We start from the raw sequence: 26,281 nt of genomic DNA on the forward strand, positions 1-26,281 counted from the left end.
TGTGGCTGGTCCTCCATTTTCATCCTGTTGGCCTTTTTCCCCTCTCTGATCCTTCTGCTCAGCTGGATCTGCACAGCCTTCAGATCATCTCTGTTTCTCGACACAAAAGCCTTTTTCTTCTCCTTCAGGAGGGCCGTTATGTCGAGAGTAATCCACGGTTTGTTGTTGGAAAAACACTGCACAGTCCTGGTGGGTACGGCGTTCCCCTCACAAAAGTTTATGTCGTCCGTGATGGTGTCGGTGAGTGAATCGATGTCCTCCCCATGAACCTCACTGAAGAAGTCCCACCTGGTTGGGTCGAAGCAGGCCCGCAGTTGTGGTCCGCCCTTCCAAGAGGGGGGAGATGGATGGATGCTGTCTTTTTTTCCCCTTCCCACTGCAAATTCCATTGCACGTCAAGGTGCTGTCAGTGTACATGGAGCCAGGTAATTTATTCATCCTTCAATTAGCTGAGCCGCTTATCCTGATGATGTTTACGGCCATGCTGGAGCCTATCTTAGCTGTCTTCGGGCAGCAGGTGGGGGACACCCTGAACTGCAGGGCACACATAGGCAAACAACCATGCACAGTAACGATCACATCTTGGGACAATTGAGTGTTCAATCAACCGACCATGCATGTTTTTGGAATGTCGGAGGAGAAAACCCACGCAGGCATGGGGAGAACATGGACACTCCACACAAGAAGGCCGGAGCCAGAATCGAACCCAGCACCTCTGCACTGTGGGTCGGATTTGATAACCAGTCACCACTGTCCCGCCCAGCTAGTTTATTGAAAGTTATAACGATTATTTGTTTTACCATTTATGTGGCTCAAGGTCACAGGGGAGTGTGTGGGATTACACATTTTCCTCATTATTTTTCTGCTATATAAATACTTGTTTAAATATTTTAGCCTTATAACAATTGATTAGTTGATTGCATGTGTTATCAATCTAGAAAATAGAGGTGAATTTGACTTCTTTTTTAAGTTTTTATTTGATGTTTCCTTAACCTGTCATGACCTCCAGAACGATCATAATCAAAATCTCATATTTGGTCTTGATGTACAGCAATGTCGAATAACAAAGGCCACCCGTGAGACTACCGTATTTTCACGACTATTCGGCGCACCGTACCAATGGCCGCAGTCTCATTAATGGGTGACATTTCTGTATTTTACACATATACAGGACGCACCGCACGAATAGGCGCAGTTTTAAAGTGGTAAAACATACGCTTAAACATACGGCATGCATGCATGCTAACACGTTCGCTAACACGTTAGCTTGAAGCACACACTGAAGCTCGAAGCTAAAACACGTTTTTAAAAAGGCAACGAAAGCAGAACTGAGTTCGGGTGTATTTTATTTACAAGGTACTCACGTTTTTTGCTCAAGCATCACTCAGAAAGCCATCAAAGTCGTCATCTTCTGTGTCCGAATTAAACAATTGTGCAAGTATCGGTAATCCATTCAAACCGCCGGGTTCCCCCTCGTTGTCAGAGTCACTCTCGTCGTCATGTGGCTCCACGGAAATGATGCCGGCTTTGCCAAAAGCTCGAACAACTGTACTAGGAGCAACGTTCGTCCAAGCAGCTACAATCCATTCACAGATCTTGGCGTAACTAGCCCGGCGCTGCCTCCCACTCTTCGTGAAGCTGTGTTCGCCATCGATCATCCATTTTTCCCATGCCGCTCGCAACTTCACCTTGAACGCCCGGTTGATGCCGATGTCCAGCGGTTGGAGTTCTTTCGTCAAGCCTCCGGGAATGACGGCAAGCTCGGAGTTCATTTGCTTGACTTTGTCTTTCACCGCTGGTGTGAGATGGGCACGCATGGAGTCGCAAATCAAGAGTGACGGCGAGGCATGGAAAAAGCCATCCGGTCTCTTAACATACACCTCACTTAGCCACTCTCTCATTTTCTCCTCGTCCATCCAGCCCTTATGGTTTGCTTTCACGATGACGCCGGCTGGAAACTTTTCTTTCGGCAGCGTCTTTCGCTTGAAAATCACCATAGGTGGCAGTTTCTGTCCGTTAGCATGACAAGCAAGAACGACAGTGAAAGCTGACTTCTCGTGCCCCGTTGTGCGTATCGCAACCGTGCTGGTCCCCTTCTTCTCCACAGTGTGGTTCACCGGGATGTCGAAAGTCAGCGGGACCTCGTCCATGTTGGTAATGTGGTTAGGCTGGATGCGTTTGTCGACAATCTTTTTACTGCAGTAGGTGCGGAAAACGGCCAGCTTTTCTTTGTAGTCCGCTGGAAGTTGCTGAGCCACGGTCGTCTTTTCAATTCTTCGGCTAACGTTTTCGCCCTTAGTCGAATGGTGACCGTGGAGACGCTTCTGCCGGCTGCTCTTTGATCAAGAATCCACCGCTCCAGTTGGTCTTCCAACTCTGGCCACCTCGCCTTATTTCCACGGAAACTGCGCTTGGTCTTTTTGACTTGGCGAAGCTCGTTCTCCTGCTTCCTCCATTTGCGAACCATGGATTCGTTGATATTAAATTCTCTGGCGGCTGCTCGATTCCCGTGTTTCACTGCATAACCGATGGCTTGGAGCTTGAATTGCGCTTCGTAGGCGTTTCTCTTTGTGGAACTCATTTTCGGGGGTTCTTGAAAACCAAAACCGAAGTTGTTTTGCAATAATGCACACACTCACCTTTTATACATGTGCTGGTACCTGCTAGAGGCGTGCCTTACACGCCCACCCTTCACTCATTGCCGGACCCACCCCCTGCGTGCCTGTCCTCCCTCACGTCCACCTCTCTTCATATATGTAAATTATGGAGAGAGAGATATGTAAATATAAGTGCGCGGACGCACTTCACTGATTGGCCGACCGATTCCCCGCACTTCACTGATTGGCCGACCTCACTTCCGCCTTTTCTCTATATAAACAGCATGTCGGGTCTCAGCCAGATTTTGGAACTCGGCTCATAGAAAAGACGCATCGCATTATAAGGCGTACTGTCCATTTTGGAGAAAATTTTAGACTTTTAATAGCGCCTTATAGTCGTGAAAATACGGTATATTATTTTTTTATGACCCCAGCTACTCGGGTAAGGTCTTTGTTTTGGGTAGAAAGCACAATCTCATATTGGTCAATTTGAAAATAGCAGTATCTTAATTGTAATTCCTCCTGGAAAACAATGACAATAGACTTGCTTGTGCTCAGATAAGTGAAAGCCCTCTTTGGGGATGTGAACACAAGTGTGATAATAATGAAAGTTATGTTGACAGGAATGTGCATGTGACTGGAATTAATTAATTTGACTTCGAGTGCAAGGGAAAAAGGGCCACCCGCTTATCAATCATCATCATGCAAAATCCTCCAATTTTGAATTTTTGCTCAGTCGCTGTTTTCTCGCTGAACCAAACCATTTTTACTATTCTACCTTTTTTCAAAGGAGCTTGACTGGTAGTCTATGTTAAAGTGTGGTGGAAACATTGGGTTTGAGGGTTTGAGCTTGCAGACTTTTATTTAAAATAATAAAACATAAATACATATACAATATACAATACAATACAAATAAAATGGTAACAACAAAACCTGCAGTTTACTCAGGAAATGCTCCAACTTGGTCAAATCTATATAATTTCCTGATTAACCCTCGCAAGCCCCCAACCACACAAGAAGATGTGCCTCGATATTGAGATTTATATCGACAAGTGAGCAGCGAACCCATTTCTACATTTCACCTTAAATGAGGTTTTAGTTGGTGTTTGATTTAAACTGAAAAAAAAACTGTCCAAAGCCCTCCTTCACCTCACCTCATCCCCCTGTGAGACAGCACAGTCATGCTATCGTTGCTTCAATACAGTTGCCTGTTACTCAACTGCCCGTCAAACTGATCCGTCTTGAATGCAAAATGTATCCGTGCGTATCCGTCCATCTGTCTGTGAGGCCTCATCCCAAAGTTCAATCACAGCATATCGAGCCACACTACATGTCACTCATGAGTCTCACACTATCATGTACTGTAGATAGGACGAAGGACTAGTCCATGCATGTGCATGTTTTGCGCGCACTTCATTATTGTTGCTGTCCCCTCACAATCTGCACCCCTCAGGTCTCCATGGTGATGAAGGCTCTCGTCTCGTGATAATGTAAGTGAGGGATTCTTTTCACCCACCCTCACAAATATATAATTTATCGCCACTACCAGGCAACTGCAAACTGCTACCCTGCGACGGATGATAATTTTGCTGTCAAGCTCTACTCTGTCCATCCTTGCTTTTCATTCTTTTCATGTGAAAGACTTGATAGAACTGGACATTTATCTGTGCCTATGTGCGATGGATGCTAAGGGATTGGGCCTGAAGACGTTTAAAAGTAAGGGTTCGGCTAACTCCATTCTCACGACTTATGGCAACTTAAACTGAATACAATACCAACCAAATTTCAAGGTTGAACAATACTGATTTAGATCAACACCTGATTCAACACGATTGTAGATACAGTTATGGTCGGGGGAGGGAATTTTGCAATACAATACACTGATATAAACATTTATAGCCATATAGTTTTCCAATGATAAATATCTACATTGTGTCACCTTTGAAGAATAGAAAACTTGGAAACCATGTTCTTGCATATTTACTCTACATTACAACAGGTAAACAGATGAAAGGTTGCCTAAACTACTGAACAAAAGGAAAATGACCACCGTGATGGAGCGCGGTTTGTCTAAGTGCTCCATCAAAACAAAATGAACAGAACAGAGCATGCAAATGTGTGTGTGTGTGTGTGTGTGTGTGTGTGTGTGAGTGTGTGTGAGAGAGAGAGAGTGTGTGTGTGTGTGCGTGTGTGTGTGTGTGTGTGTGAACAGCAACAACAACAGGTCAATAAAACTTGTTTTGTTAGATGTTTGGACAGCATTGAGAGTATATGGAGGAGAATATTAAGTTCTAGTACTGTTAAAAGTCACATCAAAGTCAAGATTTTAGTAATGATATTTTTCCTTGCCCTATAAACAAGACTGTCTTTAGCTATTCATCGGCCCCAGAGCAAAGCATGAAAGGCTCCAACACTAACCGAGATGCTCTTCTCATTTTTCAACACTGACAAACAGATCAGCACACACATTTATGCTATTCATCAAGTGTAAAAAATAAAATCAATATGTTCACACATAATACCTTTTGCAAACCAAGAGTGCATTGTTTTCAATCACTTCTATAAAAAGGCAATTATTTGAATAGTATTGAATTCGTATCACAAACAACGACACGAAACCAAATTAGCAAACAAAGTGGACTCATGCACCTATATTACTTGCTCAGGCCAAAACAGTTTTTATAAATGAACATTTAAAGTACAAAAATATACAAAACGTGACAGCGACATGGATGACACGCATCCCACAATGCACTGCGTAAAATATAAACAATGCCATTTTGGAAGGGTATAAACCTTATTGCTAATTGGAAGAAACACCACAGCTTTTGTGCACAACATTGTCACAACAAGAGAGGACACTAAAGAAGGGGTGAGCATTCTGCAGGTTGCCAAACAAACAACCAAGTTGTAGCACAGGCGTTTGGCTCATCCGGCCTGAGGGTCGCTCTCCAGCGCCAGGGAGGCTGTGAGCGAGCGTTACCAGCGCTGTCTGCTTCCTCATCTGATGTGCCCACTCAGAGCGAGTGATTCCAAGGACTCACCAGTGCAGTTCTCCTCATCTGTCATCGTATTTTTTGTAAAAATCACTCCAAGCACTTAAAAGGGAGCTAAAATATCCAACCTGTCCAACTTGCACATGAATCTCTTTATGTCATTTAAGTCAAAGTGAGATGTAAATTCACTTGGACAATATGATCTATCATTCAATATATTATATTGAATATATTATATTGAATGATAGATCTATAGAAAATTGTGGTCCCCTAAGAAAAGATTGAGTCCAATGAGGTGCATCTTTTGATTGCGATCTTGGTCTAACTTGAGCATCATTGCGCTTGAATACATTTTCTTCTTTAAAAGTGGCATCGAAAAAAACTCACCACTTGGTAATGATTCTCTCCCTCTTCAATAAAGACTGTTTTGAGTTCAAATCTTGAGGTCATTTTCATCGACAAAAGGTGCTTGTTTGTCTGTTACTTTTGATCTGGCTCACATTCACACAGGCATTTTGGACACACACAACAAAATACCAATGATGTGAAGTGATTGGAATTGACAGGTTGCTTGATTAACAGGTTTTTCAAAAACACATTCGACAGATCGCACATTTCGCTGCTTACAATGATCTTGGTTCTCTGGTGTGGCTGGATGCTCTTTGGAGCTCATGTTGAGCACGGTGTCACGACAAGAAAGCAGGCATCAGTAAGCCAGAAACTAATTTATGAAGCACTAGGGCACCTTTGCATGAAGGCTCTTGAAAGTGACATCAAAAGTGTCCTAAGTGTGTGTTACACTAGTATCATTTTCTCAGCTTCAAATCTGTTGGTCGAATGGAAGCTCAACAGGAAAATCCTATTTTTGCTTCAGCAAATAACACAAATAAAACATTAAAAAAGCAATTTTCGAGGTTAGAAAAAACAGCTGCTTCATGCAGTTGTACTGGTTAAGCAATTATGAAGTCTGCAACTGCCACAGTATCTGTCATGTCTGAGGGGCTCAGAGGCGATCCGCTGCGAGGGAACCCGTTGAGGTGGTTTCGGCCTCAGTTTAGGATGCACAGGCACAGTTATGATCCAAAAGACTGAGCCAAACTATCCATCCATCCATCCATTTTCCGATGAGCTTATTCTCACAAGGGTTGTGGGGGTGCTGGAGCCTATCTCTGGCATCTTCAGGACAATTTAGAGTGTTCAATCAGCCTGCCATGTATGTTTTTGGAATGTGGGAGGAAAGCAGAGTACCCAGAGAAAACCCACACAGGTCCAGGGAGAACATGCAAACTCCACACAGGAAGCGTGTTTACCAAACTGTGTGCGTGTGCGTGTGTGCGTGTGTGCGCGTGTGCGCGTGTGCGCGTGTGCGCGTGTGCGCGTGTGCGCGTGTGCGCGTGTGCGCGTGTGCGCGTGTGCGCGTGTGTGAATGCATGCAATTGTATAATTTCCTTGCCACAAAAATAGCTTCATCAGTAGAAACAAGGACCTCCATGTTTTTCGGTCTCTATGGGCTCAATTATTCAAGCATGCACTGTCCTCGTACCTGCACTATGGCTTAAGTGCATCCACAGGTGGCTGTTCCTTTGTGGAGCAAAACCTGCCGCAGGCCAACTGTACAAGACTAAATTCCTCTTTTCATTTATGAGCATGCATCTGCATGTATGTGAGATGAACGTACAGTTAAAAATAGCTCACCGTTTTTTGTTAACATAGTATTTTTTTTTTATCAAACTTAAATCACAGCTGGAGCTCAAGAGTCCCATCACCTTGATTGAGATTCCAGAGATCCAACATAGACGTGAAATTAGAACCTCCTATAGACCTTTTTTTTATTTATACGCCACAATTGAATGAACTCGGCTTACATATGTTTAGATTCATCACATTGCTTCACATTTCATACCCCATTAGCTTTCAATGACAGGAACGGCAGTTAACATTGTAAAATTGCTCAGTAGAAATACAGTTCTAGTTCAGTGCGCCGAAGGCAAAAGCAAAGGAGAGCTCAACAATGAAGAGCAAACGACAGTTGCAGCAAATTAAAACCAAGTCTGAGCCGCATTGCCCAAGTGACAAGCTTGCCTTTGGGTCATTGATTGCATCTTCAAAATGAATCTCTGTGCTGAGAGCTGAAGGCTGAGCTGTGGGGATGGTGTAGAATAACTACTCACTGTCTTCATCCTTGACCCACTTGCCCCTCTTTCTTTTAATTGTGGAAGGATACATTTTTACACCTTTGTTATATCCGGGAGTTGAGCAATTTTCAACCTGCTTATTTTGTCTTTCCAAAGGATGACCTTCATCTCAAAAGAGAAAGGATGTCATATGAACGGAGTTTCTGTCTCCATCAGCAAGCTTTGAGCTCCCTCTGACAGCGGCATTCAAAACAACAATCAAGACGATGTCAGGGTGCAGCAAAAAGCTGACAAAGGTTCCCGGAGTCACACACATTGTGGTTCAATCAACACCAGTCAGAAAAAAAAAGCATGTTTGAGCCGATAGATACAAAAGCCTTATGATCACCAGACCAGTTAGATTCCTCCATGCCAAGCGCCGGCAGCCATGCCTTTGTGGAAGTTAATTAACACATCAGAGATCAGTTCACGTCGGCTTGGTTTCGTATTCTTGCACTGCTTTATCTGGAAAGAGCTAAACGAACCCGCAACAGTAAGCCAGCGCCGTGACATGCCACTGTTTGAGAGGTATTGTTTATTGCCGTCTGTTGGTTGGACGGTTTGCTTGTTAAGAGCAAAAGCTACACAACTCAAATGTTGTGGAGGTGTGTGACATGTCACCAGAACCAATTACTGTACTGTATATGCAGGTGCAAACTGAGGCACAGCCAGGGACTTGGGGCCCAAACCAGCTCAATGCCACAAAAACAAAAAAACAAAACCAATAAATCAATACAAACTTTAAGTAGCACCATCTGTCAATCATGGAAACTTTGAGTGGTCATTACGTATAGCTCCCCTGACTCCAAATCAGGATGAAAATACTGCTAGAGGAATACCATGCATGCTGCTGATGGCATTGTAAATAACTGATCGAATGCCATCAGCGCAAACCAGAGGATATACCAGCGACTGTAACTAGCAATGTTTCATCCTGGAGGCCTTGTTTTTTAGTTGCTGCATTTTGCCGCACTGCGTTGAGTGTCTTGCATACCTCCTGCTATTTTATAAACATGTACAGTATTTGACAGGTTGCCCTTGACAGCAGTGCCATCGCTATTATCCATCTTCAGAGTGTCTTTCGATTTGTATACAACTCTGGGGAAAAGAAACACTGGATCTTTGATGGTATTTTGACCATTTTTTTCCTTTTCAACAAATATAATACTCTAAACGACAATATTTGCACATTGACAATACATTTGGGACACAGTTTTTCCGCAGTTTAGAGAAAAAAATAACCAAAACATTTACAGTGGCTCCTTAAGAGCTGATTATACAAAACATAACATTCATTTTTACCTGGAATGCACTTTTTTTCTTGAAACACTTACTAGCAGAGCTTTAGCAGTAGAAGACTTGCAGAAAAGGAGGAGAAGTAGTAGCCGTGGTGCGGTGGCAATGTTACTTACTGGTGTTAAATGTTGAGATATGTCAGAAAAACACATCATCAAGTCAAGAGGAGATGTGACTGTTGTAATGTGGACCTTACTGCAGCACAATGGCACAACTCCCAGCCAAGAAGTTTCAAAATACATGGCTAGATGCATAACGACGATACGGTGGAACTTCTATTAGGTGCAGGGGTCAGGTGATTGTCCATTTATTTGCATGATCAAAAAAATGCTGCTTTGGCCCGGTAGTGGATGCACGGCTACATAGTCGCGGTTAAACTGCTAACAACACGTCGGCAGCCAGTGCAAACTCCTCTCACATTATGATGCTTTCCACATCATCACTTGGGCGCTACTTGTTCAAATGATTGAACGGGTATGTTGCCTGTTTTGGCGAACTTAACTTGCGCAACAATTTCATTTACTGAAAGTCACTTTTGGAGATACTACCTCCTATGTAACGGTGGGCAACATTCCTGTCAAAATAGTTTCATATTGGGGAGATAATGGCAAGTTATGGCGGTCCATCAGCTACGCGTTTAGCTGCTGCGTGTTGAGATCATTGTTTTTGTCTTGTTTCTTTGACTTTGTTTTCAATTTGCAAACCAAAGTAGAAAGGAAAAGCTGGACTCTGATTGGCTGCTGTCACGCACATTTCATGTCCGATCGCTGATGCATATGCTGTGTAAAAGCTTTGCGGAGCGATAGTTGGGGACCACCTCTTTACTGGTGTGCTGCTTGTCATTCATGCGATGCAAAGTTAGCCACTGCCTTATTTGGACGTCAGAGAAGTGCTTCACTCTATGTTAGCATCTCTCTTAGCCTGCTCTAGTCTACCAAATATCTATAAAAATTGCGGTGCAACTCTGCAACATGGTTCTGTCTGATGATTTCACCACAGTGCCAGTAAACAACAGCGGGCAATTCTGGAAAAAACATTGTACAAACGTCGTTTGGACATTATTCTCTGACTGTAAATACAGAGTATGTTGGCTCTGGTTTTCTTAAATTGAGGTTCTTCACAATACTGACAAAGGGGTAGCCAGTAGAGGAGGTGGAGGAAGGTGAGGGAGTGGGGGGGGGGGATATTGTAGTTCTGATTTGTTTTGACATATGCAAGTAGGGTGGAACAATATTGCGATTTCGATTTGATTTGTGATTTTATTCAAATCAAACTTCAATCAAATATTCACAATGTACAGTAACATTTACGTATATGACAGAAAATGACCAATTGGACGCAAATCAGGGTGACGAGCCTCAGGGTGACGAGCCTCAGGCTGACGTGTGTAGTTAAGTGAGGAAAGGGAGTTAAAAAAAATAGACACAAGTGGAAGACATGCCGAGGCAGACTGAGAGTGGGAGCATTAGAGATAAATCCACTCCAGCAAACTCCCAGGACAGTAGCGGATTTGCATTGTGGTGCCCACTGCCGTTAACCCTGACAGGGTGCCGCCAATCAGTGCGACATAGAGGAAAGACTTGGAGGAATGGTGAAGACTGTGTGTGACTGAAACATTTCGGTGTCAATGTAGACCAGGAGTGCCCAAGGCTTTCAGATCAAAGACCTACTTTTCCATCAACTAACCTACCGGGATCTACCCTTACAATAAGCATCACAATAAACCACAGCAATGATGGTCTCATCACTGAGGAGGATTGAGAGGAAGAAATTTAATCTATGCTGCATGTCACACATAAAGCATATTTGACAATAAAGATGACCGTGACCTTGAAATGCTGATATGTCCTATTCGTGATTTTTTATCAACACGTTAGTACCTCTTTTCACAGTCATCACTGTATGTTTCACATTTGGGTTATTTTAAAAGGGAACGCGTCATGGCAAAAATGTACTTTTTAAGTGTTTGTATGCAAATACTTTAAGGTACTATTAAAATGAGAAATTAAACAGCCCAGAACAGTGAACCCCCGTTTATTGCTGGGGATATGAACAGGCCCACCAAGGGAAAACTCTGTTTTGATTCCTGAAAATTAACGTCTTTCTTCAAAAGAAACTTGACAAAAAGTTTTTCAGATTATCAAACGAGCCATCTTATTGGTTAACCTGCCGGCGAGGGAATCGGGGACAGCAAACCCCGCCGCAGCGATGCGTTCATGTTCATTCGTTAACTTTGAGTTTGGCACCATTTTGAAGTCTCCTCTTGTTGCTCGGTAAAATTTGCTGCTCCCCGGTGCCCAATCTTGTCCTCGTCTCTCCACGATGGTTGACAACCATTCATGAAGCAACATTATTTTTGTGATTTTTTTGTTGTTGTTTATCTGCACACATGATGAATAAACCAAAGGGTTTCTATGCCATCTAGGAAGGGGTTGAACAAAATGAAATTTCCCTAACTTTGTGGTTGTGAAAATATTATTTTACTGTCTTAAGGTTTCCCCTTAATCACATCTGGACTTCGACTTGGACTCTGACCTTGTGGACTCGAGCCTTTGTGACCGGAACCTGACTGGTACTCGATAAAGGTGGACTTGACTACAGCCTTGCTGCCAGGCCTCCAACTGTCTTTAGTTCCTGCTTGTTCTTGGGACTTTTTTTTTCAGTTTTGTCTTCGGCAAATAAAATGTATACTCAGTCAGATCCAGGCCAGGTGATGAACTTGACCATTGCATATCTTCAATTATTTGCCTTTGGAGGTTGAGTGGTTCCCTTTTCAGTGTGCTTCGGGTTATTGTCCATTTGCACTGTGAAGTGCTGTCCAGTGAGTTTGGAAGCATTTGGCCGAATATGAGCAGACATCGCCCAAATGGATCCTGCTGCTGTTGTGGTTAGCAGTCACATCATCAATAAGTACAAGGGAACCGGTTCCATCGGCAGACATGAAAGTACTATCAGCGAGGGCGGAAACACAATTCTCATAGTGGATTTGAAATCAAACCAACAAGAAGTTGGAAAAACGGACCACCTCAATGGCAGTTATGGAGTTTGTGGAAGCAATAGCCACTAATATAGACAACAAAGAATTTACTGTTGGGGTTTTCCTAGATCTAAAAAAAGCTTTTGACACAATAGATCACAGTATATTATTGAAAAAACTAGAAAGATATGGCATTAGAGGTGTAGCTTATAAATGGATAAAAAGTTATTTATAAAACAGATATCAGTACGTGCAACTCAACAATGAAAAAACGAATCAACTGAAAATCACTCACAGAGTTCCTCAGGGGTCAGTGCTTGGTCCAAAACTATTCATCTTATGTATAAATGATATCTGCAAGGTCTCAAAACTATTTAAATGTGTCCTATTTGCTGATGATACAACTTTCTACTGTTCTGGAATAAATCTGAAACAGCTCCTGATAACCGTAGAAAACGAATTAAACAAATTAAAAAACTGGTTCGACAGAAATAAATTGTCACTTAACCTGAAAAAATCGAAGTTAATTGTTTTTGGCACAAGACCAATCAAACACCAAGCTAAAATTATGGTAAACTCAATTGAAATAGAAAGAGCGTATGAAACCAAGTTTCTCGGATTAGTAATAGACTCAAAACTATGTTGGAAACCACATATCGATAACGTAAAAAGAAAAATAGCCAAGACCGTAGGGATCCTCTACAAAACCAAGGAAGTGCTAAATAAAAGATCTTTGTACACATTATACACTTCATTATTATTACCATATATGACCTACTGTGTGGAAATATGGGGAAATGCCTGCAAAACAAACCCACTCCCTATTCTCAAACTACAAAAAAAAGCAATTCGAAATATTAATAGATCAAAATATACGGAACCCACAAATCCACTATTTATCAAATTAAATACGATGACATTTTATGACCTGGTTGACTTTAAAATCGCCCAATTAATGTACAAAGCACACAATAACCTGCTCTGCCAAAACATTCAGAAGTTTTTCGAAATTCGAGTAAGCAACTATGAATTAAGAGGTACCAACTTATTCAAAAAACTCAAAACTAGAACAAACATCAAGCAAAGAAGTGTATCTAGCAAAGGTGTTAATCTGTGGAATAATCTCGAAACGGACCTAAAAATGAGTAAATCGCTTGCTGAGTTCAGCCTTAATGGAGACTTCTTCTTACTTTTTCTTTTCTGATTGATATAAAAATGATTTAGTAGATATAAACACATAACGGGGTAGGACTAGATAAGTTTACTTCATCCTACTCCCTTGAACATAATAACTGTGTTGAATGAAGACTGATTTCTTTCTTTTTACTTTTTTATCTACCTTATTTTCTGTCAAATTGTTACTGTATATGTTTTATGTTCAATAAACAATAAACAAAAAAACAAACAAAGTGCGTTAACTGCAGACTTTTAGCCCCACTTTTTAAGGGACCGAATAGGACGGGAGTAATCGCTTGTTCAGCTGTTCCATGGCCAAGTGGGCACATTTGGCTGATACAGTTGATAAAAAAGGTTGAGTAGGTGATCAAAAAAATATTAAACTAGACTTCAGAATCTGCTTCGGAAGCTGCAAGCCTCCTATTTATGTTTCTCTGAGCTTTTAATGGCCTTGCTAAGTTGTCCGTTTAATTGCTGAACAAACCCGCAGGGTTCCAGTTGGAATAATGGCGGGTTGGCAAGCCATTATTTTTTTGCTGGGCAAAGAAACATGTATACGGTATACTTGTTGTGCATCTTTGTTACATTTAAGCTCAATTTATTTTTAAAATGTCCAACGAGTATTTATCATGCAAGTAAATCAATGGACACTCTCTGTAGAGATTTTAGGCCTCGCAACCGGTATTGAAAAAAAAAAGACAAATTAAATAATTAAAAGTAAGGGTAAAGTTGTGAACTTGTTTGATTTTTTTGTGTTCTGGAATGTGGAGATCAACCACGGGACATTTAACTTACAAATGGATGAATTTAACTTAATGAGGAAGGCAAGTCATCCAATAACATTGAGAAAAATATATAAAAGGGGATTGCAAGACTGTGTACAGCATTTATGTATGAGAATTTCACAAGATGTGAGAGAGTCCATTGGTAATGAGAGAACAACACAAAGTAAGAAAGAGAAACTGCTTGAACTCACCATGTCGATGGATGACACAGGGCCGATGCTGTTGACATATATGCCCACGTCAATGACTGTTGGCTTCACTGAAAGAGTCCAAAGTATTCAAAAATGAATAAAAACTGCATTAAATATTGTCATACAATATTATACAGTACAGTGGTACCTCTACCTACGAACGACTCTTCATAGGACATTTTCAAGTTATAAAATACCTCAATTGGAAAATATTGCCTCTAGTTATGAAATAAATTACAAGAAAGGTAAACGAATACAGTAGTCGCAGCTCCAAGTTTCCTGAATGCAACATACTTATAGCTGCTCTGCCATTGGCTATTACCGAGCAACATCTGGCATCCCATCGGCTAGGAGGGACTTCTACCGTACGTGTCTATGTGTGTATATAGATAGATAGGTATGGATGTAGTGTCCTCGTCATTCGCCCAGGAGGTGTTCCGATGGTTTTACGTAAATGCGAATTACCTAGAAAAAGTGTTTCCCAATCGGGCGATCGCTCACTATGCTGATGTTGCCTTGGACATTTTCGAACGATTGTTAAACGCCGACAAAAGCAAAGGTTCTTGGATCAGTTTTTTACAAAACACCAGGCAAAAACCACTTCCGAGAGAGAACATGGACTAAAGAGGGCTAAAAACGATGAGGACACAGTTAAAGGTTAATTGGCCATCGTTTTTATTCTTTAATCTATTCTTTGTTTTTTACATTATGCACACCTATCATTTATATTGTGCAATAAACTAATGATTGCGCAATATATTTTTTAAATATTGTGCTGCATTTTTGTGCTTTAGAAAACATTTCTGTTTGAATTTAGGGGGGATTGGAACGGATTAGGGCATCTACATGGAAAACACGTCTCTTTCCAATTTTTCTAGTGAATAAATTTCTTCAGAACCAATTTATTTTGTAAGTAGAGGTACCACTGTATTATGTCTTTGGAATGGGTAGAGGCGGTGTACTTGGTGAAAATCCACGTGAGGGAACTATGGGACTGTGAGACAGACATGCTAACACGCAATGCCACACACACACACACGCACGCACACACACAAAACTGAATTTTGTAATTGTGTTTGTGAGTCCATTAGGTCAGTTAGCGGGCTACTTCATAGTACATGAAGGAGGACAAACCGAAAATATGTTGCTGATCAGCACTTTCACGCCGATTCTCACCAATATTTTTGTCCTTCCTAGTCTCATGGACCATCCTAATACAATGGTTTGTGGGAATTGGTTTTGTATTTTTTCGTGTAATCTGTCACATATGGAAACATTTTTCTGCCACTACAAGATACAATAAAGCTTCTCTGCAAAGCCTGCCAGAAAGCCAGACAGACAAGGGAACACACCCACACGATTTTAGCACCTTGCTGACAGACATCCTTAATTTTGGGGGGAAAAACAAAAAACCCGTTCAACATTTAACAAGTTAGGATGTGACTTATTTGAACAAGTTACTTTCCAATGAACGTAAGACAAGTGTGAATGAATTTGTGACAGGCTGTTGGACCCTATGAGCTGCATCTGGTCAATAGTGTTTGGAGATCAGAATCAGAATCATCTTTATTGGCCAAGTATGTAGAACACAAAAGGAATTTGTCTCCGGTACAACACGCTGCATTAGTACCATCGTAAACAAGGACATGAGAAATAAGTATGGAGAAATAACTATGGCAGGACATTCCGTGATGTAACTGAACCGTCGTGCAGTGGTACCACCCAGTGACAACTGTGAGGCAATGTGCAAAGTATCAAACAGAACTAAAGTGGTAGAATACAATACTATCGACAGTTTGTACAGTTGGTGCAGAAAATCATTGAACCATTTTAGAGTGACCAGTAGCAATATTTGTTTGTAGATGAGCAAAGTAGAGCACAAAGCCCCCAACCATGGGGCTGCAATGAGTCATTAAACATTTAATTAAGACAAGCGCTTGTAAATAATGGTGTAAATGTCCCATTAACGGAAGAAATTAAGTGGACCCAAGGAATACTGCTTACTATGTTAAAGTTTTCCGTCTTGCAGGGTTATCAAGCTGTTCACTAAGGTTCACTTAATCTAAATGACTCAGTCCACCAACATACTCGACTGAGCGCATTGACTTTTCTACTGAGGCGATTTGAAGTTTCCAAACAATAAGGCTGAGAAGGGGAAAAAAAGAAAAACAATCCGTTTCAATATCATTGGGACATGGGCACGATTTCTGTTTCTAAAGGGTAGGGATGTTGCGATACAATTCTTTTTTGGCCTTCGATACTGTTTCCGAAGAAGTGCTGTAAAAGATGTTGAGCATGATGGTTATCAATTCTGTGACCACTTTACAACATCATAATATCATTAGATGCTCTGATCACTTTTAAATTAGGTACTGTTATTCTTTTCATGTCTTGAGTGTCATACCTTAGCATCGGTCTTGCACACATTTTCACACTTTATGCTCAGTCTTGAGGTTTGCTGAGCGATGTGTTTGTTCGTAGCAAACTAAGTGCTAGCTCGCAAAGATTCAATTACATACAGCAAAACAAGCATATCCGAACACCAACAAATTGATGAAAGATGTTTTACACCATTAAAATAGTGATCATGTGTAGGCATTCTTACATATGATCAAAAAACTTTGGATTGTTATGACAGTTCTCTCCGGGCAACAATCTTATAGTTTGAATGTTTTTGTACATGATTCCATCCATGTACACATATCCAGTAACAATTTGAATCGAATGTTTTCAAAAACAACAGCCAAAGTTATTCATTGAATATCACGCTTATTTTATCATAAGCAAAACAGTTGGGAACAAAGGTCTTTGAAGTGCTTGGAACACAGAATCCTCGGCATGAAAGTCATTCGCTTTACGAGCATGAAGCTGTATCGTTCCAATTTTCTGGTGCATTTACTTGCGCAATTCTTTTCTTTTGGCCACTCAAACAGCTGTTTGCCTGAATGTCAACAATGCATCGTCACACAGCGCTGAGGCATTTTGCCAAATAACTCGATAACAATGGATAAGAAATGGGACAATCAACAATGGCTCACTGGCTACTTGGCATTCTGTAAATGACGTCACTCGCCGGAGCTTGCTGAACAAAAGCATTTTCATTGTTAAGTGTGATGCTATGAATCTAACTGTGAACTGTGTGTTACATAAAAAATATATAATAATAATAATAATGACGAGAGTACGTTTGAAATAGTTTTTGCTCTAAGTATTACTCAAAAGATGATTGGCCAAGTTTACTTTACATTTGACCTTAAAATCCATCCATCCATTTTCAGATCCGCTTATCCTCACAAGGGTCGTGGGCATGCTAGAGCCTGTCCTAGCCAGTGTGTGGGTACACCCTGAACTTCTTGCCATACAATCGGAGGGCACAGATAGACAAGCAACCATTTGCGCTCATACTCACACCTAGGGACAATTTATACTTGTCTATTAACCTGCCGTGCATGTTTTTGGAATGGGGGAGGACACCGCAGTACCTGGAGAAAACCCACACAGGCACAAGGAGAACATACAAACTCCACACAGAAAGGCCGGAGCCGGAATCGAACCCTGCACCTGTGCAATGTGAGGGTGACGTGCTAACCAGTCGACCACTGGGACAACCTGACCTTTATATATACTGTAGGTTGAAAAAGATTTGGGAATCATTGTATTGTGGTTATGTTTAATTGGAATTGGCTTTGTATATTCTCATACTGTTATCGGTCAAGCCTGTCCCCTATATCAGAAATGAAATCAAGCACTAGCCACAATGTGCTTCAATTTTAGATGCTCGTTTATCAGCGTAGTGATGCCATGAAAGGCAGGTGTGCATTGTATTAAGTATTTTGCTGAAATATGTGTGCCCTGCGATTGGCTGGCTACCGATTCAGGGTGTCCCCCGCCTAGTGCCCGGAGACAGCTGGGATAGGCTCCAGCACCCCCCGCGACCCTAGTGAGGATCAAGCGGTTAGGAAGATGAATGAATGAATGAATGAATGAATGAATGAATGGCCAAACTGTTGGACTTGCCAACACGAGTTAGCATGACACTGTATTACCCACAGATGACCCGGATTACCTCAAGGAGAGAGAGAAGGTAACTTTCAGGTATGACTGAAGGTTACATCGGGTAAAAATGAAGCTTGGTAATGCTGAGCAGAAATAAAAGAAGATGCTGGTGAACTAAAAAGAGCAGACAGCAATTGGTACCTCAAGGATACTTTGACACTGCAGTCGAATCACTTAACGAAACCAAACAGTCTGCATGTATTCTAATGAAGGAGTTGTGCCATGAAAAATTAATTGACTCCATGAACCATGAGATATTAATTTCAGCGATTCTTTGTGCTTCTTAATGTTGTAGAGTTTGGCATTTTAGCAAAAACTTTTTTTTTTTAAATCACAAATGTAGTCATTTGCAAGATACCCTTCAATAACATAATAGGCTCTAGGGACACACAGGTGTGTTCATGTGTGCGGATCAAGTGTGTTGGGACCCAAAGGACCCGACTTGCAGGGCACGCATTGGTGGATGCCTGCTGGAAGACTTGGCTCCATTCCAGGAATGTGTCACGCTACACCAACTGTCCAATTAGGGACAACAATTCTCTTGCAAAATTGGCTTTGCTACATGTCCGCCTTTCAGTTTCTGTCAGCACTCCCATATCACTGAAAGTAACATTTGCAAGTCTCCTGGTAAAGAAAACAAAAAAATACGGGACATATTCTTGATCTTTGGCCACATTAGCGCTTCAGTACTTTTATGCATAAATGTGTCTTAAAATGACACAAAACCTAACCCGAACCACAGTCTATCTGCTTAGCCGCAGCAAAAGGAAGCAGTACTGCAGTGAACATCCAAGGTGGCGGACAAAGTATTTTGACAGCCCTTGAAGATAATTTCTTTTACAATATTCCCAAACTACGGCAGAGTTTTCTTTTGTTGGCCTCGCTCACACTCTTTTCCCTTATTGTAAACGCGACTGCTGGGCATCAAGTTTCTATTCAGGCTCACAATCAAATCTTGATTTTTCATTGGGGAATTCTCTCAACCAAAGGTTACAGGACAATACATCATCAATGTTTACAAACGATCAAATCATCACTGAATGATATTAATAACTCCAAAACGAGGGCAAAGGGCAGTTACCATTTTCGTCTGAGCCTCAATGTCACCCGAATAGCATGAGAGGTCCTTTCAAAACGTAATACAGAAATGAGACTACAGAGTGGGTCGGAAACCTGCCTCTTTGGGCAGCTTCTTTGACGTCTCATCTGTCTGAGTGAAAGAGAAAAACTGCAGAAGAAAGCACAAACCGAGCTGCACGGATCAAACAACTTCCACTAATGGGAGTAACAGATCCTCAGAGGCCAGGTGAATTCATCTGCCTCCTCTTCATGTTTCTCATCTTCGTCCCAATCTTGCTTTGGAGAAGAAAGATAGCAGGTCCCTTCTGTATTACCAAATTACCCCGTGTGCCTCCATTAGGAAGAAAGCTCGGCCCATGACAAATGCATTGCACATTGCGTACATGGATCCCAGCAGACGACGCAGCTCCACTCGGGGAGAGCTGCAGGTATCAGTGATGCGGATGCTGCCTGCAACGTTAGTCTAACATGTTGAGTAACCCTTTGAAATAATAGATGACATTAGAGTGTAGTGCTATTGTATACTTACAAATATGCAGTACATAAATCCTTATCTACTTTCCTCACAGAGCAAAAACTCACTATCTTACCAATTTAGAAAAACTGTAGCCCGAATGAAAATGTATTAAAACAGACATATTGTGGTTAATAATATGGTCTGCGTGGGTTTTCTCCGGGTGCTCCGGTTTCCTCCCACATTCCAAAAACATGCGTGGCAGGCTGATTGAACACTCTAAATTGTCCCTAGGTGTGAGTGTGAGCGTGAATGGTTGTTCGTCTCTGTGTGCCCTGCGATTGGCTGGCAACCGGTTCAGGGTGTCCCCCGCCTACTGCCCGAAGACAGCTGGGATAGGCTCCAGCACCCCCCGCGACCCTAGTGAGGATCAAGCGGCTCGGAAGATGAATGAATGAATGAATATGGTCTCTGGAATGGTCCGAACAATACGCTACTGTTACCCGTTGCAATTCTGAAGCCACCATCGTGGTCGCTGGGGTTTTACACAGCCAAAAGTGACGACACACCCACTATAGCTCTCTGTCATTTAACCGAGAAGACAGTGTGAGTGAGAAAAACCTCACACTCGATAAGCAGCACTACAAAACTAAATGCATCCAGCTTTGGCGGTTCTTTGGAGAGAATAAATCCTTACAGGGGTCTGAAAAGTTAGTAAATCTAGCAACAAAGTCATATGGAAACCCTGTTCTCAGGGATTTGATTGATTGGAAGTGTCATGCGGGGGCGCTATGCCGTAAGGAAGTAGAGATGAAGAAAAGTGCTTACCCACTAGAGGCATCTGAACACAGACATATAATGCATGTCTGTTTCACCTGTTTGCATTCAGCCACAAGACAGGGAGAAGTAGAGGGAGGAAAAATCATTTTCCAGAACAACTCAAACCTTTCCAGGACATTTTACTATTATTTTTCATTTTCCATGCGTTCGACTGGAAAATGAGTCAATCATTTTCCAGGTTATCCAGGATGCCTGGGAACCCTGAATCCAGTTGACTGAGCTACATAGTGATTTAGAACCGTTCTGGAAGATCTCTGGATCATCATGCTCATCCAGGAATGCTTTTCAGCTTAACATGCATAACATTTTCCAGGATTATTTTTAAAACGAAAGGTACTTTGGAGAGGAGAGGTGCACCTGAAATACATCTTTACTGTAGATTCAGACTAGAGGTGGATATTTTTTCAGGAATGCAGCGAGTCATGGGAATCCCGTGGAATTTCCAAGGGATGCCAGTCAACTTTACCTTTAATCACACACAGGATTGGGACAATACTGGATAAAAGGTTCACGGGAGCAGGATTATGTAGTAGACAAAAAAAAGCACTTCAACAGATGTGTAGCCATTTTTTAAATATAGCTGACCTCCAAAATGGGAGTTATTTTCACCGGGAGTGGCAGTTTTTGTTTTTTTGAAATTATTATTCCTATGGACTGGGACGGGACTGAAAATCCACTCCCTTGTCGCCCTGTGGTTCAAACCGAACATGACATTTGGCTTTGCCCCCAAAAAAGGCAACGCACTCACCAAATACGCCAACTTCCTTGCTCCGCATTCTCAAATCCTGCTCCTTTTTGGGTCCGTCCTGGCCACTATCAAAAGCTGGCTTTTCCTGTACCACAGACCGCACACGCGATAAATCCATTCTTGGCGGCGATTGGCTGTTTGTGAAGCCACTTACAGTTCAAAATTTCCAAAGCCAGCAAACAGGTGAATGAGCAAATTTGAAGGTGCTCACTCCCACTCGCAATGCGTCAAACATGTCATCCACATTCCCGCTTATCACCGTGAATTGCGTTGACTTCATATGTAATTGTTCATTTCGTCTTCAGACTCATCGCAGCCTTAGTTACAGCAACTTCTGTTTGGCAAAACAAACTACGTTCATTGTTAAAATAATGAGGATATGACATACTGTCAATGAATTGGCGTGTTTGAGAAAAGAGGTGCAAAAGACATGACTGTCTTAAAAGGGGAGTTTGCATTATAAAAAATAAATAAATAAAATCAGTGCAACGTCAGAAACAGGAGTGATTTAGAGTTGTTAATAATTTATCACACACTCCAGGCCACACCCCAATGGCCTTGAGCTGACCTTTTATCTTTTTACCCAAGGAAAGAACTTTAATTGTAGTTGAGCGTTCTAATCACACCAAGGGCTCTGTTTTTGTGACCGGCATATATCTGGAAGGTTAGACTGCGTATTGTAATTTGGCAGACATGCGCAACCAACATATATATATATAAAAAAAAGAGAGGTCTGCGCCATTGTGGGAGATAGTCGCCGCCGATCAAAGCGGCTCTTCTCATTCCCTTTAAATGACATAGAAACGTCTTGCACGGAGACGTCTCTGTGCAAAAGAGCGATCCAGCTTGACAGAAGCATTGACACTGCCCTTCGCTGGCCGGTGTGGCAACAAAGAGCATGATTAAATCCAGTATGACCTGGTGATACCTGCAGGCGACTTAAATATATCAGTGGACCTCATGTATCTATCCGCACCCAGGATCGTATGTCACACTTCTGTTCTGTTCTGGTTGGTTTTCTTTGGTCACAGTGGTTTATTGTATATCAAATTAGAAGAACAACAAGGGGCCAGAGAAGGACAATGGCAAGATTATGACAAGTCATAATGGCTGTTTTAATCATTTCAAAGAATGAGTGATTTTGGGGATGATTGCAACTTTCACCTTTAATGTGATTCATATCTATGTATTTTATAGATTTTAAGTGCCCTGTCTGTCTTGATTCCGTTCCAGCTGCAGCTGATGTGAAGGGTGTTTCCCTCCAGCAGGTGCACCTGTACCGCCTTACCCCATCAAGCTTGGCTGGTGATTTTTGACCTCGCTTGCTGTTGAGGTTCAAGTGTTCTTTTCGAGACATCTCGATATACTCATAGTTTGTCATCGTTTGTTCACATATTCTGGTTTGTGAGTATGTTTGGTTAGTAACGATTTGATTGTTTTCATGTTATTGGATTTTTGACATTTCATTTTGCGTATGTTCTGTTTTCTCCTTAACCTTGCCTTGGAAGCGCTTTTTGTTTCATGCATTCTTTATTTCTGGCTCCTTGTGACCAGAAATTTCAGTTGATACTTTGTCGGTGTGATCAAACATTTTGATTTTGATTAAAATCACATTCATGCTTCATGGAGTTCAAGTGACCTAAGGCAGAGAGTAGTTTGTAAACAATATAATTCATCGCTCTCCACAAACAAAGCCACTCCGATCGCGCGCCATCTTACATGTGACTGCACAACTGCATCGTTCATTTGCGAACAAGCCCTTCTAGCTCACATCATTTCACATTGGAGTGGTAAGATTTAAAAAAAATACTGCTCGTCTGCCAACAGCAAGTCATTTGGATTTTATTTAAATGTATGGTGTTAAGACACCATTGGGACTATTACCTCTATCTATGAATTTGTCATGCTTGGTTAAGTCCCAGGGCCTCATGCTGAGTTCACCACATGCAGTACAAGACTTGGAAAAACGGACCTGATCCTTTTCAGCCTTCCTCGACAAGCTACTCAAACAACAATTCAAGCCAGCCACAGAGAAAAGTGCAACATATCATTTGATGTCATCATTTATAGTCATGTTTGTCATCACAAAACGTTCAGATCACCCTCATTCTGGTAATCACGATGAAGCCACACATCTTTCTTATTTAGGCGCTTTTTTCGCACTCTTATTGTGAGAATGATGTCTGTGTGCCTTTCAATCAAACGGTCGATTACAGAAAATATATATTTTCAAACAATGTTTTTGGGCAAACTCAGGAGAAGACAACAAGATCTAGAGGACTCTGGCTTTTTGCATAAAAAACACTAATTGACATTGATTGCAGGCATTTGCGAGATAATGGATTTATTTGCTTAACATTTGAGCTAAATGCCAAGGCACACTTCAGCTTACATCACTCTAAAATTCCCCGAAATCCAATAAAACGGCAGTATATACCTTCCAATTCAAATAATTAATTTTCCGCGAGCATGCAACACGAAATTACACTTTCCAGATATCCAAGAAATGCCAGACTGGATCCACAAAATCATTAACCATTCAGCACTTGAAATAAAAAGTGAAAACACACCACCTGTAGCAGTGGTTTTTATAGGCTTGCTGTTGATGAGAGACGGATGGTGTTCGACAAGCAATCACCCTTCTTCCTTCCTAGGGATGACATGGCAAAGGTGGATTGTGGATGACAGTTGAGGGCTACGGTACATTGTGCTTGCGCTGTACTGGTCTGTGCAAGAAAAGCATGAATTTTTCTGGGCCATCAAGCCAATCATCGCTGCACAACAGCATTTGCAATAAACTCATCATCATGGGAGCCGCCAATCTTGACAGGGTAATATCGCTGATGTGTTTAGAGTTAAATTAATGACAATTTGAGGCTCCCTTGATTTTTCAGCTAAATATTTTTTTAACAGCCACTCAAGCACATGTGACCTGGGTGGTTGCTCTAGTTACTCAAGCCAAAGGAAAGCATTTGCACTGCTGGCAAACAAATCAGCTGCAATCGCACAAACCCCGGGAAACTGGAGTTGTTTACCTTCTTCCAAAAGCTGCAGCAGACAATCAACGTAGGCAACAAAATGTTTTGCTCTAACCACGAATATCGCGACGGCAGCCTCACTGGGGCACGTAGTGTAATAGTTTTGATTTCACAAATACAAACAATAACTGTTTTTTGGTGTGGTTCTTTTGTTTTCATTTCTTCACTTTTTAAATTATTTTTTACCGAAGCGCCAATCTACAATAGATTTAGCACTTGAAAGGGCAGCAGGACAGTGTGCTACAGATGAGTTTAAAATTCATATTCACGTTTGAATTATTATTTTTTTAATGAAATTCATACTCGGTAGAAACTGCCTGTGCAACGCTTGTGTGTTTGCTTTTTGGGTGAATGAGTGAGAACCTGTTGTACCAGTGCCGGACTGCGTTCAGGTGCCACCTGCAACAAATATGTATACCGGTAATCGATCCGCGAAAGGAAGGTAGAATGAGAGGAGGGCAACAAAACGGTCTCGCTGCATGTCATTTATCACCAGAAAAACGTACTCACAGAGCCACATACAGCGGCTGTCTATGAATAGGTTGTTTCACCCATTTACCCTAATTTCAATTTCAAAAGCGACCGACACTTGCAAAGAGGGGAAGCCAGGGGTTCCATGTTTTCTTTCATTTGCTTTGAGATAGAACTGTACTCCCTTTTAAGGACCTTGGAAGAAATGGCACAGCATGCCGAAAGCAAGTCTGAAAACGGCTCAGTGAACTACCACTGCTCTGGTAAAAGTAGAGACACGAGGCAGCGTGAGGGCCAAACAGAAATCAATTAAGTGGTCTCAACTCACAAAGGCTTTGGAGGAAAGTGGTGGCCTTTATTCAGTCCTGGCATGGTTTTATCTACACATAATGCACTCAGTTGAGTAGTGGTCTTGGCATCAAGGTGCTATATTACTAGCCAGGCCATTTCTTTCTGCCGTCTTATTAACGCAGGAATTCAAAAAAGGTTAATGGTTAAAAATAAGGGTTTTCAGAAGCTACAAGACCTTCTTGGCTAAGGTGAGCTGAGCAAACTCCAGAGTGTCTCTCTCTCTCTCTCTCAATATATGTATATATACATGTATATATATATATATACATATATATATATATATATATATATATATATATATATATATATATATATATATATAAGGGCTCACGCTTGCATTTAATTGCTACTGTAGATGTATTTCTAATTATACTGAAAAAGCTATTGCTATTAAGGACTAGGTTAGAAGCCAAAACTTTCTTTGTGCATCCAATAATGATGAAACTATAGCAGGGTTTTTCAAGATGGCACTAAAAATAGGCGAAATGAAAATACTGCAGGGGGGGGGACACCCAACAGGATGATCCAGAAGGGAAGCAATCACCATGGTAACATCATTTCCCCCAATGACTCATGATGTGAATGTGTCGTAAGATTTCAAACTAAATTGTAAATCAAAAATGAATAAGAGGTCACAGGGGACATTCTGATGATAAAGTGCATTGAAAGGCAATGTAAGCACGAGCCAGTGCAATTGTGGAAACTGCAGAGTCACTTGCAATACACTATCAGCATATTTTACCCATTGTAACAATTATGCCATGATACAGCAATTAAGAAATCTGCTATGATGCATCAATGAAAGTAAAAACCCAATCAAGTTAGAAGTATAAACTATTTTACATTCATATAAACACTCATTTATTGCATATTTTGATCATTAGATCTGAGGAAACTTTCAAACTTGATGAATATGTATTATGAGCCAGAAAAGAAAGGGTTCAGTGAAGTCTAACATAAAAACTCAACACAAACGGCAGTTCTTTTCTCTGTATGGTGCATGTGTACTGAATGCGAGGAGCAGACTTCAGAACACGCACACAGACAGAGG

General features: G+C 41.4%; 1 protein-coding gene across 4 annotated transcripts in view; it reads right to left on the reverse strand.

The window, feature by feature from the left end:
- The window catches only part of LOC127592311 (gamma-aminobutyric acid receptor subunit gamma-3-like), a 97,168-nt gene that overhangs the window by 37,726 nt on the left and 33,161 nt on the right, over positions 1-26,281 (reverse strand). For all 4 annotated transcript variants that reach the window (XM_052052988.1, XM_052052971.1, XM_052052963.1 and 1 more), the window contains one exon: positions 14,193-14,260. In XM_052052988.1, coding sequence (XP_051908948.1) covers positions 14,193-14,260 — 68 coding nt within the window. The remainder of the gene's footprint in view (positions 1-14,192; positions 14,261-26,281) is intronic.

Source organism: Hippocampus zosterae, chromosome 2 (assembly GCF_025434085.1).
Source record: "Hippocampus zosterae strain Florida chromosome 2, ASM2543408v3, whole genome shotgun sequence".
Taxonomy (NCBI): Eukaryota; Metazoa; Chordata; class Actinopteri; order Syngnathiformes; family Syngnathidae; genus Hippocampus; species Hippocampus zosterae.